The sequence below is a fragment of the Sceloporus occidentalis genome, unplaced genomic scaffold, assembly GCF_023333645.1.
Source record: "Sceloporus occidentalis isolate IW3139 unplaced genomic scaffold, rSceOcc1.0.p SCAF_21, whole genome shotgun sequence".
In the NCBI taxonomy this organism is placed as follows: Eukaryota; Metazoa; Chordata; class Lepidosauria; order Squamata; family Phrynosomatidae; genus Sceloporus; species Sceloporus occidentalis.
The window spans coordinates 2156408-2174843 of NW_028317001.1; the positions used below are offsets into that span (position 1 = coordinate 2156408).

At 50.5% G+C, this 18436-nt stretch overlaps 1 protein-coding gene across 3 annotated transcripts; it reads right to left on the reverse strand.

Moving 5' to 3' along the window:
* Nucleotides 1-1980: 1980 nt before the first annotated feature.
* On the reverse strand, nt 1981-15746 carry LOC149301380 (protein FAM222B-like). 3 transcript variants are annotated; one of them, XM_089484105.1, is made up of 3 exons: nt 15648-15746; nt 7649-7773; nt 1981-5510 (listed from the first exon to the last, which is right to left on the reverse strand). In XM_089484105.1, exons 2-3 carry the CDS (start codon nt 7728-7730, stop codon nt 3853-3855), a joined length of 1740 nt encoding a protein of 579 aa, XP_089340231.1. In that variant the 5' UTR covers nt 7731-7773; nt 15648-15746; the 3' UTR covers nt 1981-3852. The 3 variants fall into 3 exon arrangements, with proteins under 3 accessions (XP_089340231.1, XP_089340232.1, XP_089340233.1); XM_089484106.1 differs by lacking the exon at nt 15648-15746 and adding an exon at nt 12672-12758; XM_089484107.1 differs by lacking the exon at nt 15648-15746 and having other exon boundaries at nt 1981-5398; nt 7649-7700.
* Nucleotides 15747-18436: the final 2690 nt, after the last annotated feature.

Sequence of the window (18436 nt, forward strand, 5' to 3'; positions counted from 1 at the left end):
AGGGCGCCTGGCGAGGGATCATGGGGGGCCTCTGGCCCTCCTCCTCCTCCTCCTTCCGACCAGAGAGAAAGACCCCCAGATCTCCTCCAGACCTCCCACAGGATAGGCCTCCTCCTACTCTGGGTGGATGATGGGAGTTGCAGTAGTCCCTTGGACAGGGAGGGGGACGGGGGGCAATAAGGAAGGAAGGAAGGAGGGTGATTCCCTTATTATTTATCCAAGAGACTTAATGGCTTCCATTGGAGTCCCTATGGAGCGCCCTCTGGTGGCGACCGGGGGCGTTACCGGCCTTTAGCTCCAAGGGCCTCATTCCTGGCTCTCTCTCGGGCGCCCTCCTGTGGCTGCATTGGGCACCTCTCCCCATCCAACTAATGCCTCCCGTTGGAATCCCTATGGACCGCCCTCTGGTGGCGGAAGGGGAACGTTGCAGGCCTTTGGGCTCCTGGCTCTCGGGCGCCCTCCTGTGGCTGCAATGGCACTCTACAGCGTCTTTAGCGTTTTTCGGCTCCCAAAGGACTATTTCTAATTTCATGCAAAGGGGCCTTTTTAACGCCTTCCAGACTAGCCCTGAGGGAAGGTCAATGTTTGGGGAGCGGGAGAACACTTCCCATCATCCCCAGGAGGCACACAAAATGGCGGCGGGGGTCCCACTCGGCCTTCCTCGGCTGCAGAGCCCTTCCGGACCTTGAAGGACACTTCCCATCGTCCCCAGACAAGGCAGGAGGCGGGGGACGCCTCAGGGCAGAATTTCTGCGCTCAGGAGCCCCTCAAAACCCTGTGGAATGAAATTCCCATCATCCTCTAGCCCGCATGCGCGGCGGCCATGTTTTCCCGGGTGGTTATGGGGATTGTAGTCCGAAGGTGATGCTGGAGCGCCCTCTGGAGGCAGAAGCGGTGCAAGCAGCGGCCACAGCGCTCCGTTTCTTGCTCTCTGGCGCCCTCCTGTGGCTGCATTGGCGCATAGTGTCTTTCCCTATCTAACCAGCCAAGTCCTAACCAGGAATAGGAGTTGGTGAGATCAGGATTCGAATCCCTGCTCTGGCCAAGAAAACTCTAAGAAAGGGCGCAATAGAGTTGAATTCAAGGCACATAAAGAGCAAAAACCGGCAGATCAACACCAATTGCTTCCTCCAGGCTTCAAATGTAGCATGCTGGTTTTGGAGCCACAGCACTCTTTGTCACCAATGCCATGAAACCATGTGCGGCACATGGTTTGTGGGCTGTTTATTTGTGTAAGGAAAAGACACACTGTGTGTAAACCCAGAGCAAGCTTTGTCTATCTGTCCCGCTGGAGTTAAGAGTTCTGCATAACCCCGAAAGTGGGCCAGAGAAAGATGCCGCCCAGCTGCAGAAAAGCACATCATGAACATATTTTGGAAAGAGGGCCTTGCTTGCTTGTTCCACTCCTCCCGACAGGCTGGACTCTGGCTCCCATCATCCTCAGCCTGGGGGGCGATAGGAGCCAGAGTCCAGCCCATCAGGAGGCCGCCCCTTACAGGAAGGGCTGCCAGAAAGATTTCGCAGGTGCGCATGAAAGAAAAAATAATGGGCGCACGCAAACAAGGTCATCATTGTCATGAGAGAACGCAAAGAATAATGACCCTTGCGTGTGCAAATATGCAAAGAAAACAATAGTTTGCACGCAAGTGTGTGATGCAGTTGCACACTCAAAGACGCCACCAGGCTGCCCTCTGGTGCCTGAGCATGTGCAACACCCTTGCGCCACTCCTCACATACCCCCTTCCACTCACATGTTGCAAAGCTCTAACCCTTTGGGGGTCCCGCTTTGTGATACCGACGCTGGAAACCTAAGGATGAAATGGTCAAAGAGATGTCCGCCCGTTCTCAAGCGCATGCTTTCGGGGAGATGACTACATCCAAAGATATAGAGCTTGATGTTGTTTCTACGACCCCCATCCTTTGCAAAAGAAATAATAATGATAATAAATAAAAACCTCGACCCAAGCGAGGACACTGCCTTTTAAAAAAATTTATTATCATCATCATCATCATCGTGGTCATCATCATCATTTACTCTTTTCTCCCCCCGTCGGATAGCTTTATAGAGTTTAACCCATGCTTGTTAAGGAGAAGAGGAGGAACGGCATCTTTAAGGCTTCATTAGTTGTCATTTTAAAATAGAATAATAATAATAATAATAATATTAATAAAAAAGCCCACATGGCTGTGGGGGGGGGAATGGGGGGAGGAAGGGGAGGGAGGGAGGGAGGGAGGGAGGAAGGAAGGGGGCAGTGGGGTCGCCCCCATAGTGCTACTCAGACCCCAAACTACCGGGTAACATTCACACAGAAGTATTACACGTCCGAGTTTACAGTGTACAGCAATCGGTTTCAGCCAGTGTACAGAGAAATAGGTTCCTTTGCTTCAAAAATAAAAGGCAGCTGTCATTTTAATGTCTTTCTTTCTTTCTTTAAGTTCCAAACTCAATGGTGATCATTAGGTTCTCTCTGGTTTTAGGACGGTGCAGGGAAAGGGTAAGCGTCACTTACGCCAAGTTAATTTCTGGTCGGACTAACGGTTCGGAAACCTCTCGCTCGGCTCAAAAGAGGGGCGGCCAGCTCTTTCCAGAAGTGAACCTCCAGAGCTGCCTTTGCACAAAACCGGGCAGGAGAGCGTCAGAAAGGAACCCGAAACCTGGAAAGACTGAGAGTAATAATGCACATGGAGGAGAAAAGCGTCTTACGGTAATAGCGCCAGCATCTTGGCTCCAGCCTACCATTCCCATCATCCCAAGCCGGCAATGGGAACTGTACTATTCAGCACAAGGGAAGCCCAACGGTTCAGTATCCGAACCCTTTCGATTTGCTGGGAGCAAGGGTAAAACCGTTCCCATGTATTTGCTCACAGTGAGGGTAAAACCATTCCCATTTACCTGGTGGGAAAGAGTAAACCCATTCCCATGTATTTGCTAGAGGAAAGGGTAAACCTGTCCCCATTTATTTCGTGGGAGAGGGTAAACTCATTCCCACTTCTCTGCTCGGAGCAAGGGTCAAACCATTCCCATTTATCTGCTCATGTTCCCAGAAAGGAGAGTTGGGGATTCACTGCGAATAGAAGAAGAGGGGACCCCATGACTAAACGCTGCTGGGAAATATATAATTTAGCCTGCTTTCAAAGGACTATAGGAGCAGCCGTCAAACAGCGGGGTAGGACCAAGTCTCCTCTTCCACGCGCTTTGCTTCGCGGGCACAAGCTCCCACATTTCCACCCCACAAAAATATCTATGCCTAGGAGCAAAGGATAAGGCTAATTTCTAAAGTGCAGCTCTGTGGGCAAAGGGCTTCACAAGACACTGGAGGAGCTGTGAAAAGTTCCCTCTGCCAGCTGAAGAACCATGGGAGCCGCAGTCCAAAGAAAGGGAGAACTTTTCACAGCTCCATCTGACATGAACTGGTTGGGAACTCAAAACGGGTTCTCAGCTCTATGTTTGGCGTCTTTCCCACCAAAAAAACCTGAAGCGTAAGAGCAAAACTCACAGCCGACACAGTTTTTGGAGTATGACAACCCCATTAGGAGACAGAAGGGTAGTGGGAAAGCCCAGAGAGATGGGAGGATGCCAGTTACCCGCATGGGATTACTTCTAGTTCTATAAATGCACAGTGTGTTCATTGCATGGGGAAGCTTTCGGCAGGCAGCCATAATGATCACAGTAAGTTTGCCACTTAAAAAAGCCTAAAAACCAAAGAGAGAGAGAGATAAATTAAAACAAAAGCCCCACAGCCACGCGCTTTGCTTATTAATTCAAATTAAGTCTAACCCTATATCGCTTTTTTGTTTCCTTTGTGTGTATGTGTGTCAGTGGAAAGTGGCTCCCTGCCTTTATCTATCTATCTATCTATACCCTGGGTGCTGAATATGAAGGCTTCGGCTATCGGCGCTCTCGGTGGGCGCGCGGTTCATGGCGGAGGAGCGGGCCACTTTGCTCAGCCCCAGCCCGCCCGGCTGCTCCCGCAGGCAGGAATGCTGGAAGTCACCGCTCAGGTACTCCATGGTCTGCATCATGCCGCTCTGCCCCGGCGGCACTCCCCCACCGCCGGCCCCGCCGCTGCCAGTGGCTCTGTAGTGTGGTCCGGCCGGGCACTCGAGGGCAGGGGCCATTGCTTGCGTCCCCGCTGCACCGTGGAACGGCATGGCTAGGTCCTGGGAGCCTGAGCTGTCACTGTTGGGGGTGGGCAGAATGTTATTCCAAAGGGGCTGGAAGTAATGCCCGTTGGCATAGGGGAGGGGGCCTGGGAGGCCGTTGACCGGTGGCGAGGGGGTGGGCTTCTCCAGCGGGGGCTTCACGTTGAACGGCTGCCCCATGCACAGTTCCAAAGGGTAGCCGGAGGCTTTGCTGGGGGCAAATCCCTGCCCGGAAGGCAGCTCCCGGGGACCGGGGGGTTTCCCCATTAACCCTGAGGGTCCCACGACGGTCTCACCACACATCTGCTGCAGGTGGGCGAGCTGGTGCTGGTTCCAGGCCGCCGCCGCTGCCGCCGCTGCCGCTACCTGCTTCATTTCACTTTGGTATGAAGGAGGAGGGCCGCCCCTACCGACGCCTCCCCCTAAAGGGAGACCCATGGGAGCCGGGGCCGAGACGGCGGGGTGGTCTCCAGGGTTGACCACGCAAGAAGGCAGTGGGGTGGGGACGTTGTGAGCGGAGACCCGGGTGCTCGCACTGATCAGGAGGTTGCGGCTGATGGGGCTGGGGTTGGCGATCTGTCCCTCGCAGACTGAGGTAGCGCTGGCACCAGCCCGGGCCTGGCAAAACTGGTTGATCTGGTGGACAATGCTGCTCAGGTCCGGGGGCTGGTTCTGCTGCAGAGTGGCAGCCATGGAGAGGGGGATGGTCGAGGTAGAGACTGTCACATTCGGGGGGGCGTCCGCGTCCGCCATCTTACGGCCTCCCCCGTGCATGGCCCCTGAGGGCAGGGGCGGCTGCGGGAGCAAGTGTTGCTGCGGAGGTTGCTGTGGAGGGGCTGTCGGAGGTGGTGGTGGTTGCTGCTGCTGTTGCAAAGCCGCGTGAGCCATGTTCTGGGTGTGCTGAGGTGGCGGCTGCAAGGTCGGCGGGACGCCCTGCGCATGCGTCCCCATGCCTGGGAGGTGCTGCAGAGCCTGCTGGCGGGCCAAGGCTGCCTGCTGTGGGTGGTGGCTTAAAGTGCTAGGTGTCGCGTACGGGTGGTTCATCATGGCCTCCGACGGGAGCAGCAGGCGGGAGGAGCTTCGTGTCCCGTCAAAGTCTTTGACGATGCCTTTGGCCGACGGCCGGATGATGGCCAGGAGTCCCGTTTTCGTGGTGGCCTGCGACAATGACGGTGGGTAAGGGCTGTACCGCTGCCCCGAGGTGTCCAGCCCGTTGACGGTGCGGCGGACGTGTTTCCGCTGGGGGACTTTGACGCTGTTGGGGAAAATTTTGATAGTCAGAGGGTGGTTGGCCACCTTCTTAGCATACGCGTCCAACTCGGCTGGAGTAGGGTGCTGTGCAGCTCTCATTTTCTGTGTAGTGTCCCCTGGTTTTTTGGGGAAGGGGAGGCGAGAGGAAGGAAGAGGAGGAGGAAAAGGAAGAAGAGGGGTAGGGAAGGGGAGGAAGGAAGGAAAAGCCAGAGAGACAGAGTGGGAGAGATTGCAAAGAAAGAGAACGAGAAAGAAAGAGAGAACGCATCAACACTGACTCAACAACAGCCAGTGCTTTCCCGCAAAGCACATTTAAGGGCCCTGACTCTCACAGACAAACTTCCAGAACAGGGTTGGATTTGACAAAAGGGAGAGGAAACCCAAAACGCCAGCAGTCACATGCTTCTGGAACAGTCATCAAGAAAGTGGGCAGCCCTCTGTCTGTCTTCCTCAACCTGTCAGATGGATTGGACTGCAATTCCCATTACCCTCTCCCAGCCGGTAACTGGAGTTGCAGTCTAACTCATCTGGAGGTAGATCTTGCATGAATTCTCTCCTATGTATGTGGGGTTTATGAGGCGAAGCCATACAAAACTTCAACATCAAAATTGGGAATACTGTGTGGCCTTCTGGATATTGTTAGACTGGAATATCTGTTTGGTTGGGCTGGCCAGGACTTTGCTGGGAATGCAGTCCAAGAACATTTGGAGGGTCATAATTTTCGACCCTCCACCCCACCTAACCTCCAGATGGGTTAGACTGAGTTAGACAGGGTGAAGGGTAGAAAATTTATGACCATCTAGATGTTCCTGGATTGTACAAAGGTCGCAGATTCAATTCCCACCACTGATTCTCCAATCTGCATCCTAGCCAGTGCAGACAACGCTAATCTAGATGGATACCAACTTGACACAATGCAGCACATTAAGTTCTTCCTTTCCCTTGAACTATGAGGACTAACCTCTGACTTTGTCGTAATTTCCTATACACTTGTCCCAACATATTCGCTGGGGTTAGGGGCACAAGACCCCTGTGAAAATGGAAAAACCGCAAATAACAAAAACACCATGTTTTAACTTGAGAGGACACCTCACTAGGAATCTCTAGGTCCTCCCGTGCGAATCTGTGGTCAATGTTCGACAGACACTGACCATTGAACTGCGCTGGAGGAGCTACAAAGGCCTAATAGAGTGTCCTCTCTAGGAATCTCTAGGTCCTCCAGGGCAACTCTGTGGTCAACATCCAACAGACACTGACCATAGAACTGCGCTGGAGAAGCTACAAAGGCCTAGTAGAGTGTTCTCTCTAGGAATCTCTAGGTCTTCCAGTGCAACTCTGTGGTCAACATCCAACAGACACTGACCACAGAACTGCGCTGGAGAAGCTACAAAGGCCTAGTAGAGTGTTCTCTCTAGGAATCTCTAGGTCTTCCAGTGCAACTCTGTGGTCAACATCCAACAGACACTGACCACAGAACTGCGCTGGAGAAGCTACAAAGGCCTAGTAGAGTGTTCTCTCTAGGAATCTCTAGGTCTTCCAGTGCAACTCTGTGGTCAACATCCAACAGACACTGACCACAGAACTGCGCTGGAGAAGCTACAAAGGCCTAGTAGAGTGTTCTCTCTAGGAATCTCTAGGTCTTCCAGTGCAACTCTGTGGTCAACATCCAACAGACACTGACCACAGGACTGCGCTGGAGAAGCTACAAAGGCCTAGTAGAGTGTTCTCTCTAGGAATCTCTAGGTCTTCCAGTGCAACTCTGTGGTCAACATCCAACAGACACTGACCATCGAACTGCGCTGGAGGAGCTACAAAGGCCTAGTAGAGTGTCTTCTCTAGTAATCTCTAAGTCCTCCAGGGCAACTCTGTGGTCAACATCCAACAGACACTGACCATAGAACGGCGCTGGAGAAGCTACAAAGACCTAGTAGAGTATTCTCTCTAGGAATTTCTAGGTCTTTCAGTGCGACGTTTAGTTAAAGTTGACCGTAGAGTTGCACTGGAGGACCCAGATATTCCTAGAGAGAACATATTCATCAAATCCGTGAATAATCAAATCCACAAATATCAAATCCGCAGATATGGAGGGATGAGTGTATTTCTGCAGCCACCCATTTCGGATGAAACTAGTCCCCCAAGGAACACCCCGGATGGACTGTGGAAGCCCAGTTTAAGCTGCCCCGAGGCTCTGGCTCTACCCTGTCCTCTCCACTCCAGCCTTTGCTGCACTGCCAGGATCCACAGAGCAACTCACATTTCTGAAGTCCAGTGTTCATCTGCGGGTAAGAAAGCAGCGGGAAGGAGAGTTCGCCTGGACCCGGCAGGCAGGCCAGCATGGCAGGGCGCCACTAGCAGGTGGGGGCTTCCGTCCTCTGCGCACTGAAAGGAGACAAGAGGCAACATCGCTGGGTTAGGATCCAGCCCAAAGGTCCCCCTGCACACAGCCATCCAGAAGGACCTCTGCAACCAGCAGACTCTTGTGAAACACCATCTACTTTTCAGCTGCCAAACGCACACACATTTAACACCAAATAATAATAATAATAATAATAATAATAATAATAGTAGTAGTATTTATTTCTACCATGCCTCTCCAATAAGATCGAGGCGGCTTAGAAAAGTAAAATATATAAATATAACTATATATATATATTTAATTAATATATAGTCATGTAATATTACATAATATATTTATATATTTATAACCATAATTATATAATATTATATATATATATATTGCAATATTATAATGTATAATATAATTATATATTTAAATGTATATATAGTTATATAAATATATTATAGTTATATATTTATATAAATATATTTATATTTTTATAATATCTTTATAAATATAAATATTTATATGTTTATATATATATATATATATTTACACATTCATGTTACACACACACACACACATATATTTATGATGACAGTGATGATGATGATAAAAGTATCTTGGGTCTAAGACACGCTGTAAAAACAATCCAGTGTTAAGACTGCCTTAACTGCCCTGGCTCAATGCAAATCTCTTGCTACACCTTCACAGCCACCAACCCAGAAATGAATTTCCGGAAAAACCACCTCTGTGTTTGCTGATTCGCACCTGTCGCTTTTAATCGCAGCATGGATTTTCCCGAACGAACCCCAGGAAAGACGGCACGCGTCGCTCTGGTTATTAAAATCCACAAGCAGCCGAGAGAACCACGGCCAGATAGGAGGAAAAGAGTGACTTGCAAGAGCCATTGGCAGTAAAAAGTTAATTACAGTAAATTGAACCAAGGCGAAGGATGGGGAGACTGGCAGGGAGCCCTCCTGGGACCAGAAACGCCGCCGAAAGAAGGAGCGACCGGGATCTTTCAAAAGAGCCAGAGTCTATCATGGGTTGAATGTCAGCCAAGCAGTGTCACCAGGCTGCAAAAAAGGCCAAGATGATGCTAGACTGCATTAGCCGAATTACTGCTTCTGAGTTACGGGAAGCAAATGTTCTCATTACAGTGCTTTCATTCTACAATGGCTGCATCCTATGCAATGCTAGGATTTGTAGTTTCGTTATTGAAAGCATCCTCTAAAGCAATCTTTTGGGGAAACGGCACGGCTGCACTGTTGGAACAGGACTCTGGGAGACCCGGGTTCGAATCCCTGCACAGCCACGGGTGCTCACAGCCACGCTCTCTTGGCCTCAGAGGCAAACCCGCTCTGGATAAGAAAACGGTAAATTGGAACGACATGAATGCACACAACAACAGCCCCGTTCGACTCCACAGTCCTCCCAGAAGTGATGAATGCCATATCAAATGCCCAATTTTGTCCCTGGATGAAGAAATATCAGAGCAGCAAAAGCCAAGAGAGGCCAAACGCCGGAGGCTGGAAGGAACTGTTCTTCTGGAAGGAACAAGGGAGCCCTCTGGCCAGACATGGGCAAAGCTGGCCAAAGCGGACCCTTTCCGTTCCGTGCCAACGGGCAGCACAGCAATTTGCAAGTCTGAAATTGGGGGGTTTAAATAAAGCAATCTTGTGGCACAGCCAGCCATTACCAAACTATTGCTGTTGCTGTGTGCCTTAGAGGGGTTTCCGACTTATGGCGACCCTAAGAAAGCAAACCGACCGCAGGGTTTCCTTGGCAAGGTTCGTTCAGACTTTTTGCCATTGCATTCCCATGAGGCTGAGAGAGTGCGATTTGCCCAAAGACGGCTAGCAGGTTTACATGGTCGAACCAGGATACAAACCCTGGTCTCCAGAGTCTAACACTGGAACCACTATGCCAGGCTGGATATTATTATTACTGTACTATTATTAATCACTATCATTATTAAATGTATTATATTCATTTATATTCCTGCCCTCCGAAGTTGGAATGCCTCCGAGCGCCTTGCAATGTAAAAGGACATGATTTAAAAAGCATGCAAAAGCGGACCCAGAAGTAGGGGGTCCCTCTAGAAAACCCTAAGCGAACGTCGCCCTAAGTCAAAATCAACCCGAACGCACACAACAACCACAACAACAGGCTGGATATATGTGTGTGTGTCTGTGTGTGCACAAACAACAAGTGTCCCCAAATGCAGCGAAGCAATTCCCAGACTTCCTACAAGAGGAGACAAAATGGATGAGAGGAATGATGCAAGACTCCAGGGAAAGAAGAGGAGCAGCCTCAGAGTGTGGCCTTATCTTGGCAAGTTGCTTCAGAGAGGGTTTGCTGCCCTTGCCTTCCTCTGAGGCTGAGAGAGCGCAACTCGCCCCTCGGTGGGTTTTTAGGCTTGTGTAAACTCTGCTTTGTCAACTTTCCCCTTCGAATACAGCCTCTTCGACGCAACCCGATTCACGCTTTTAGGGGTCCGGCCTGTAAAAAATCCCCTCGCAAGCCGGACGCCGCAGCGGGAGAAGAGTGGTTTCATGATGAGAAGGAGGCTTTTATAATCTGGTTTTTGAAAAGACGGAGCCAGCCTGCCTTTCAGATGCCAATCTCGCCGGGAGAAGCGACGGGATAAATAAAACCAGACTTTTGATTGCCTCTGAAATAAATGCAACCGGCGGTTTAATTTACTTCCAGCAGTAACTACAAGTCATCCGTAAATCAGGGGATGGAGGGGGTAAACGCAGGACGGCAAGGGTTTAATGTGAGGGAAGAGGAAGGAAACAGGGGGGGCATTGCCCCTTCTGAGTAGGAGATCCTAAATTACATTCTCCTTCGCTTCCCCACATTTCTAGCCTCGGAGCAACTTTGACATTTCAGTCTTTGGAAACAGAAAAGAAAGATAAGGGACAAGGAAAGGGCCCCAGGGAGAGCGAAGACCGCAAACAGAATTTGGGGTGTGAGTTGTTTTCAAGAGTCCAATGCTAGAAATTTGGGGGCTTAGATAACATTTGGTTCGGGGGTGCCAAATTCTCATTCGGCGGGTCAAAGGCCCTCATTCTGCAAACACAGCCAAAGCAAGGGAAAAACAGACAGGACGCTGGGTCAGGTGCTTCTCTTGGCTTTCAAACCATTACAAACCATCAAGGTTCCTCTCCCAGACACTGGATGGCAGTGTAAAGGTTCTCATGGGAAACAAAGTCCTCTTTCAGGGCCAGTTCCCCCCCCCCCCTCAGGTGCACAGACAGTATAGGAAATGGCGAAGAGGAATGGGAGTTGCAGTCCAACTGCACCTGGAGGGCTGAGGGGTTTTCTAGCTGTTTCAGGATCTCATTAACCTGGAGGTGGGCTGTTGCTTTTCACAAGTGGCTACTAACTTTTGTGGACCCCATGCAAGGCCTTCCTAGCCAACTAGCATCCACTGTTCTGTTGGTGATGCAACAGCTCCCAGAATCCCCTGGCCGGCACAGCCACTATAGCTCCCAGAATCCTTTGGCCAACATGGCAGCTCCAAATGCCACAATCCCCCAGATGGCTCAGCCACTAGAATCCCCCCACTGGCATAGCTACTCTAAAGCCCCAGAATCCCCTGCCAAAACTGGGCCCAGAATAATCCAGGGAAACCAAACAAAAAGGAGACAGCTGGAGGGGCCTTGTGGGTCTCGAGTGCAAAACGTGGGGACTTTCAGCCTGGTAAATTTTGGAGGAATCTGAAGGGAATTCAACTGGAGGGAGAGACAAAGCCCTGCAGATGCTCTCTGGAAATGTCAACCACCGACACGGAAGGGCTTCGCTTGCGATGCAAAAAGTGACATTATGGTAAGGGGATGACTTGGGGGGGACTCCAACTCCCAGAATCCCCCAACCAACCCATTTGCGGCGCCGGAGCAGAACAATGCAACACCGAATCCTGGACCCGTAAACAGGGGTGTCCAGAAAGTGGACCTCCAGAGGTGGTACTGCAGTTCCCAGCAGGCAGTGAGGATCACTCTTTTTGCCTGGGTTAAACATGCAATGGGAAATCCTGCAGCCATCCAGATGTTGCCGGGTTGAAAATGCCTGGTGCCGGTGGCTGCTGGGAACTGCAGTACCAGAACAATCCCAACCTCAAATAAACAGACTAACCTAGTTGTCTCCTGCCTGCGTTCCTGGGCACCTTAATGCCCATCCAGGAGCTGGAGAAACCAAGGAGGGCACCAGAAAATGACCAGCCTTACGCCGTCCTGGCAAGCGGGTCTGTAGCCCGAGGAAGGGAGAGGCTCAGCCGACGAAATAACCGGAGCTGGCTTCTCAAACCCGACACAGAAAATAAAAATAAGAGGCCTTTAAGCAAGGAACGGAAGGCGCAGTTTTAATAAAAGCTCCTACCTCAGCTCTCCGATCCCCCCCATGCCAACATACACACATATATACACACACACACACCCCTCAGGCCAAAAAGCAAGGAATTCAATGTGTGTGCAAAGAGGTGCAGAGAAGGGAAGGGGAACCAACACAAAAGAGATTTCCCCCTTCTGACTTTTAAAGGGATGGAAAGGAGCCCAAGGGTCATCCAGCCCAAGCCCCCTTTGCTTGAGTCGTGCGTTCCTACAAATATCCAACCTCCATGTCTTTGTTGCCCCTCTCTGGTATCAACCAAGGCACAACCACCTAAGAAGTGGCATCAAAAGGATTAGCAGCACCATCATCCATTCCCCAAGCTCCCAATGGGACTTGCTGCAACTTTGGACCATTCAAGGAGGCCATTCCAAGCAGTGTCGCTTTTTGCAACTGCGATGCTATCTAAAGCGACTTTCCCATCCGCTTGGAACTGCTTCCAGAGCCTCCCTCTCTGCTGGAACCATAGAGGCTTTCTTTCCGTACAAAACAAAGTATTATTATTAATCATTATTATTACTGTTGTAACAGTGCTATTGCGAACCTATCTCTGGTGGTTGCGTTCAGATGTTCTGTCTGGCCATTTGGCATTACTACTTCCAGAAGCTCTCTCTCTCTCTCTGCTGGAACCACAGAGGCTTCCTTTTAGAAGAAAACAAGGTATAATCGATATTAATAATAACCATCATCATTATTACTGTTAAACTGCAATTGTGATCCTATCTGTGGCCATTTTGTTCAGATGGTTTCTCATCGGTTTGGAATTACTTCCAGAACCTCTCTCCGCTGGAACCACAGAGTTTTCCATTAAGCAGAAATCAGTAATAATAGTGATTATGATGATGATGATAATAATAATCACCATAGACAGTATCACAATAACACAGTAACTACTACTACTACTTCTGTTCTTATTGTTGTTACGGTGCTATTATGATCCTATCTACGATGGCTTTCATTCAGATGCTTTGTCTATCTGTTTGGGATTGCTCACGTTACCTCCAAATATATAGTGTGTATGTATCTCTCAATCTCTGTGTGTGTGTGTGTGTGTGTGTGTGTGTATTATTTACTTTGTCCTATATATGCATGCACCTTTGTCCTAATTTAGGGACTGGGGTGCATGCATGTATGTGTGTGTGTGTGTGTATATATATATGAATCATAGAGTTGGAAGAGACCCCAAGAATGGCCATCCAGTCCAACCCCATTCTGCCATGCAGGAACTCTGAAAGCATAGCTGACAGATAGCCATCCAGCCTCTGCTTAAAGACCTCAGTCCCTATATTAGGACAAAGGTGGGATATAAGTAAATAAAATACATACATATACCTATGCATACATATGGACTGGTGTGTGTGTGTGTGTATATATATATATATATAATTTTATTCATTTATATCCCACCTTTCCCCGCAGTAATGTTGTTCAAGGCAGCTAACAACATATAGCATCCTAGAGTTGGAAGAGACCCTGAGAAGGGCCCTGATCCAGCCCAGCCCCATTCTTCTGCCATGCAGGAACTCTCCATCTTAGCATCCCCATTGACAGAAGGCCATCCAGCCTCTGCTTAAAGACCTCCAAGGAGGGAGACTCCACATATTAACAACAAAACAATAGCCCACGGTTATCTATGGGCAGACTGTGAGTAACCTTCCTCCGCTTCGGTTACCCACAGGGTCTGAAAATGTAACTTAATCCCCCTTCTCTGCGGTTCTGCTATCGGAGTTCACAAATGTGGCAGGTCCATAGGAGTCAGTATTGTCTCAGGCATCCGCTGGGGATCTTAGAGAGCGTTTCCCCACAGATCAAAGGGGGACCACTGCATCTCCCATCCTCCCCAAACCTATAAGCTGGCTGACTGTATCCCTAAGTTTGTTCCTGTGCAGGGCATAGCTTGGGAAATGTCTATCCTTTTGCAAGGCATGCCCCACGCAGGGAGAAACCTAGGAGCGCAATGAGCCAGAGGGACTTTGGCCTGTGGAAACGCCGCTGCCAACAACCTCCATGCGATGCCATGCATTGCCACGGGTGGGTTTGCCCTTGCCCCAGATTTCCTGCCAAGGAGAGGAGAGGCCTACCTCAAAGATGGAGCCCCTTTGCTGACACTGTGTCCCCATTTCTGTCCAAACGCCCCTCAAAGACCCTCCTATAGAAAGCCACTGAGGATGCCAAGGGGAAGAGCGACGCCAACCGCATTGGCAAATGAAGCCAAACAGGTTCCTCTCCCTTACGCCTAGAGTGGCCCATAAATTAAATGTTAATGCCTGAGTTGTGTGTTTGAGGAACACAACAGCACCCTGGGAAAGGAAGACCCCCCCAAAACTGGAGGTGAACAACAAAAGACAGTGGTGGGAATCCATCCTGAAACAATACTATGTTTGCATTTCCAACACACTCACACCTCCAATAATGTGGAAAGAGGCCACTGTTATCGAAGGGGAGGAGTGTCCCGTCCCCTTTTTGTGCGTTTGTGAAGGGAAATGTTATCCAACGCACACACACACAACAAAATTGGAGCCAAAGGAGGGCCAAAACCCATCCTAAAAAGCACCATTAGCTTCCCCTCAGAATAGGGAAAGAGGGCATTATGGCCAAAGAGTTGTGTGTGACATTTTGTCCTTTGTTTCGTGTGTGTATTGGAATAGTGACAAAGTCTACACTTGAGATGTAACAGGGTTAATAGAGAGCTAATGAGGAGCCAGATGACCTTCAGCTGGACATATATACTGTGTGTGTGTATATAGGGCTCTCATCAACTTTGGGGCCTCCATAAGGCCAGCTTCACTTGTGGGTCTGTTCTTCTCAGCCTTCTTTTCTGTTGTGTTACATTTGTACTGTTTGCTTCCTGCGCTTGCTGTTGTCGTTACGGTTTAATTTTGTATCCTTCGTGTGCGTATATATCACTGTTGTGTGCTTTTTGTGATATATGTGGCAAAACAAATACAGAGGAAGCTTCTTGTTGGTCTTTTCAGACCTGTTCTTTCATCAGCATCCTGAGAAAGGAAGACCCCCCCCCCCAAATAAAAAGTAGAGGCAAAAAGGAGTACATTAAAAGGGGGGGGGGCTTCATAGGTTTGGGGTCCTGGGTTCGAGTCCGCCCCGGTGACCTTGGGCAAGTCACACTCTCTCAGCCTCAGGGGAATGAGGCCGGGTCAGAAAGGACGACAACAGCAACAAGAACTGAGAAGAGGAGGAAGGGTCGCCCTGAAGGTGAAGGCTGAGGAGGCAAGGAAGGAGTGGAGACGCAGCAGCAGCAGCAGCAGCAGCAGGAGGAGGAAGGGCTTGGACTACAACTCCCATCAGCCCCCGCGCAGAGAAAGGAGGGGGGCTTCCTTGTGGGGGGTTGTTCCATGGATGCCCTGAGAGCCCCCTCCCAGCCCTGCCCTTCAGGGTCCTGGGTGCGAAACGGTGGCCTTTGAGGGGCTCCCCTCCCCCACTTCCGGGGCGGGGCCTCTCCCTCCCCCTCCCTCCCTCCCCTCGCTTTCTCTCTCTCTCTCTCTCTGGGCCACTCACTCACCGTGGGAGCCCCCGCCCGGCCCTCATGGCGACGCCGCCGCCGCCGCCGCTCCTCCTCCGCCTTCTCCTCCGCCGCGAGCCGGCTTGGCCGCTCCCCAAAGCCCCCTTCTGCGCATGCGCCGCCAAACCCGCCGGCCTCGACGACGCCGGAAGCGACGCTACGCCGGCTCCGCCCAACGCGCCCCTGGCCACGCCCCCTACAGAAAGGGGCGTGGTCACCTGGAGAGGAGGGCGGGGCCAAAGAGGCATCTGTCTATCACTCTCCCTATTATTGTATTGTATTATTATTATTATAGAGAGAGGCACAAGGCGCCTCTGTGGAAGTGGCAGAGGCCCCATACAGACAGGCCAAAATAAAGCTGCTTCGGGTCTCTTTGGAAGTATGCTCTTTAAATGATGCCTGGGTCCTAAGAGTCCGGAGGTCGCGCCAAAGCCACACTCCATTCCTAAGCACTGGAGGGCAGCTTTGGTGCAGCTTCCGGACTCTTAGGATGCATGCATCATTTAAACAGCATACCTCCAAAGAGACCCCAAGCAGCTTTATTTTGGCAGTCTGGAACAGGCCTAAGAGTCCGGAAGTTGCGCCAAAGCTGCACTTTAGTCCTTAGGACTGGATCATGGCTTTGGCGCGACTTCCGGACTCTTAGTATGCATGCATCATTGAAACAGCGTACCTCCAAAGTGGCTCAAAGCAGCTTTAGTTTGGCCTGTCTGTGTGGGGCCATAGACTTGGAAATAGCTATATCTATATGCATTTCTGTGTGTGTGTCAATGTTTCCTCATTGCCAATTCCTCCCCACACGAGGACCTTGCCTCTGTGGAGCCAGAGACGGTGGGTGCGCATGCGCTTGCCAAGGCGGCTCTAGGGATACAGTCCTTTTAGCTCCAGCACTTGGTTCCCACTTCCCCAGCAAACCTTGGGAAACGCAGGGCCTTTCCCTGAATTGCATGTATAAGTCTAGGCATTTAGGGTTAATAAACAGACCCAAATAACCCTCATCCTCGGGTCACTGAACATACTATATATGTGTATGTATGTATGTATGTATATATATATGCTGAAAGGCAAGAGTTTACTGTGCCCTGGAAGCCCTGGCCCCATTTTACTTTCTCCTCCATCCATCCAGCCTTGAGGATGAGTGCATATAGCTGGAAATATGTCCGTTCCTTGGCCTTGTTTTCCTTTGCTTCATCCCCTACATCCTTCATGGCATGCCCCTAAGTTTTACCCCAGACTTATACATACCAAAATCCATAATTTTGGCCCCAAAACTTGCCCTCGATTTACATGAGGTCAACCTATAGTCGAATATATATGGCAAGTTACTTCTCCAAAGGAACACTATGTATAACGCCCAAGTGTGGAAACTATCCATCTTGGTTAGCCCAGCCTGATGGGATCTCCACCTCCACGCCACCAAAGCAATTGGCCTCCGCTTTTAACTGCCAACAATGCGATGGAGTCCCAGGAGGGATATTCAGCCTTCTCTGTCACGGAGAGATCTGGTGCCCACCAAACTACAAATCCCAGCATTCCACGGCAGGGAGCCATGGTGGCTAAAGCGGTGTCAAGCTGCGTTGTTTCTGTAGTGCAGATGCAGCCTGAGTGTTAGGTGAACCAATGGGTCTGACTATAAGCCAGCCTTCTATGGCTCTCCGTCTGCTGAGCAAAGCTGGGGCTGGTCAACACTTGGATGGGAGGCCATCAGGGATAATTCTAGCACGGGACAGAGTTGGCGGTGTTGTTGTGTGCCTTCTGTTTCCGACTTATGGCGACCCCACCACTGGCTTTCCTTGGCAGGATTCGGTCAGGAGGGGATTTGCCTTGGCCTTCCTCTGAGGCTGAGATCATCCAGTGGGCTCCTATGTCCGAGTGGGGATTCGAACCCCAGTCTCCCGGAGTCCTAGTCCAACACTCAGTCCAATCTGGTGAGCCTATTATCTTCAGGTTTTCCTCCCCAGAGGAGGTTTGCCACCACTGCTTTCCTCTGTGGCTCAGAGAGAGTGACTTCCCCAAGTACTGAGCAAGGATTCAGACGCTGAGTCCTAGCCCAAGCCCCAAACCACTAGCCCACGCTTAGGAACAGCCCCGCTTAGCATTCAGATAGTGCTGGAGTGATGACAGAACTCACTAACCCATCATCCACACTGAGGCAAGGAGCGACCCCAAGTCTGGTTAGCGTCTACCTGGACACAGAGCTGAACGGCTTCTCGCCCTTTGCCTCTGGCAGTGCAAAGTCTTGGGTCAGGTCTGCATTTTAAAGCAATTAAGGGAATCAGGGTACTTTGTGACGTCCCAAGGGCCAGCTGGGTTCTGCAAGAGGTTGGCACAACCAGTTTCCTCCTCACACTTTTTGTTTCCTTTGCTTCGGGAAGGAAAATCTGTATGCCTCAGTTGCCAAAGTGGGGATTTGATGGCAGAGAATGACATCTGTCTGGGACTCACTCTCGACGTAGGAAGGCAAGAGACTTTGGCTCCAAACCGGATTAGCTTTCGTAACAGACATCCCAAGTCACGCTGGGAAACAACAACATCCCTAAAGTCCTTGTAAGAAATCCTCCCATAGAGAAGGACAGTTTGTAGCCTTGTGGAAAGGAAAGACTCCTCCAGTTAAGGGCTGGGGTCTGTAACCCTGGCCCCGGGATCAGCAACCTCCGGCCCCAATGCTGGGGACAGGGATTACAGACCCCGGCCCTCAACTAGGGCTGGGAGAGTCATCCAGTGAGTTTCTCTTCAACTATTGCCTCTAAGAGCCCTGTTCAAAAAACAGCCCTGGAAACAAGAAGGGG

What these genes read in the sequence shown, in the direction of transcription:
- LOC149301380 (XM_089484105.1), bottom strand. Translation starts at nt 7,730, where the DNA reads ATGCTGGCCTGCCTGCCGGGTCCAGGCGAACTCTCCTTCCCGCTGCTT. An exon ending in GAACACTGGACTTCAGAAAT is followed by an intron (nt 5,511 to 7,648) that starts GTGAGTTGCTCT and finishes CCAAAAAACCAG; the next exon opens with GGGACACTACACAGAAAATG.